General features: G+C 48.9%; 1 protein-coding gene across 1 annotated transcript; it reads right to left on the bottom strand.

Moving 5' to 3' along the window:
- Nucleotides 1–482: 482 nt before the first annotated feature.
- On the bottom strand, nucleotides 483–1,338 carry LOC107277342 (non-specific lipid transfer protein GPI-anchored 19). The gene is made up of 2 exons (XM_015760823.3): nucleotides 945–1,338; nucleotides 483–826 (listed from the first exon to the last, which is right to left on the bottom strand). Exons 1-2 carry the CDS (start codon nucleotides 1,303–1,305, stop codon nucleotides 540–542), a joined length of 648 nt encoding a protein of 215 aa, XP_015616309.3. The 5' UTR covers nucleotides 1,306–1,338; the 3' UTR covers nucleotides 483–539.
- Between the last annotated feature and the right edge of the window lie 383 nt (nucleotides 1,339–1,721).

Genomic DNA, 1,721 nt, shown 5'->3' on the forward strand with positions numbered 1-1,721 from the left:
ACCCTCAATACTCCGTATATATAAACATGAAAAATTAAGGTATAAATAAATAAGAACATAATTGCATATATATGCGTAAAAAATGGATGGAAAATTAAGGTGGCATAACATAGTTGCATTAATAAAAACTGACTAGATTAATTATATACAATCAATCTGTTAATATCCCATTGATAGTCTAATTTAACTAAAAATTCACCGACATTGATCATACTAATCAACCACTCTAATTTATACTCCCTCCGTTTTTTAATAGATGACGCCATTGACTTTTTCTCACATGTTTGACCATTCGTCTTATTCAAAAAATTTACGTAATTATAATTTATTTTGTTATGAGTTGTTTTATCACTCATAGTACTTAAAGTGTGATTTATATCTTATATATTTACATAAAATTTTTGAATAAGATGAATTGTCAAACATGTGAGAAAAAGTCAATGGCGTCATCTATTTAAAAAACAGAGGTAGTAGTTTACTACTACTATTAGTAAACATCTACCACTCTAATTTATACTACTACTATTAGTAAACATCTCCTAAGATAGTAAGGCCAGCAAGGTCGTCATGGCCACCGCAGCAGCCACCGTACCGATCCCCATTGTCGCACCACGCGCTCCATGAGAGGTCGGTGGCGGCGGCGGTGGCGGCAGTGGCGACGGCGAAGTGAACGGCGGCGGGGACGACGGCTTGGGCGCCTGTGGCAGCGAAGGCGCCGCCGTTGGAGATTGCGCCGGCGTGGCCGCCGGAGACTCTGCTAGCTTCCCCGCTGATGGAGGCTGCTGCGGCGACGACGGCTCGTAGGGAGGAAGCACCAGACCTTGCGCTGCAAGATCCAAGAAATTAAATTAAACGGCAGAGTCAGTCAGTGTCAGTGACACGATCCGGCGACGCGCCGGCGCCGGCACGCCGGTCGCCGGCGGCGAGGTGAGGTGTATGCTTACTGTTGCAGAGCTCGATGGGCGGCGTGGCGAGGCCGCAGCTGACGGGGATCTCGAGGGCGTGGGTGACGTTGACGTCGTAGCCGGTGGAGCGGCCGTAGACGCCGTCGGCGATGTAGCAGAGGCAGAACGGGTCGGCGTCGAACGCCGCGCTGTACGCCGCGCAGCACGCCGGCGACGCGGCCGCCGCGCCGCCGAACATGAAGTCCCTGCACGCGAGCAGCCCGCTCAGGGAGTCGCGGCAGTACTCGCCGCCGGCGGCGGCATCGCTGGCCGCCGAGGCCGGCGACGGGAGCCACGCCGACGACACCGCCGCGGTGACCACGGCGAGGACGAGGAGGAGAGGAAGCTTGGAACGCGCCATGGTGGGATATATACTGGGATCGATCGATTGATTAATTGGATTGGATTTTTGCATGGTCCGCGACGTGTATTTATAGCGCCAGAGTTTGAGAAATTTAAGAGAACGCGACATTGGATCGTGCATGAGAGGTTTTCTCATCTTTTTGGAGGAATTTTATCCGAACTCAAATACTGATCGAAGTCCACGCGGCACAAAAACGCATAGCTTAAGCGCTTTGGGGAGAATAGCTAATATGGTCCCTAAAGTTTCGCTCCTGAGTTATTTTAGTCCTTAATCTTTCATATTGTCCAAACAAGTCCTTTAAATTTGTCATGTGGGCTAATATAGTCCTTGGTCCCACCAAAATCGCTACATGGACATGCCATGTCACCTTTCTATGTAAAATCTTTATGATTTGTCCAATTTACCCTTATGCA

The sequence above is a fragment of the Oryza sativa genome, chromosome 11 (assembly GCF_034140825.1).
Source record: "Oryza sativa Japonica Group chromosome 11, ASM3414082v1".
Taxonomy (NCBI): domain Eukaryota; kingdom Viridiplantae; phylum Streptophyta; class Magnoliopsida; order Poales; family Poaceae; genus Oryza; species Oryza sativa.

Coding starts and splice junctions, on each gene's coding strand:
- LOC107277342 (XM_015760823.3), bottom strand. CDS start 1,305: ATGGCGCGTTCCAAGCTTCCTCTCCTCCTCGTCCTCGCCGTGGTCACC. Junction 827..944: donor GCCCATCGAGCTCTGCAACA/GTAAGCATACAC, acceptor TGGATCTTGCAG/CGCAAGGTCTGGTGCTTCCT.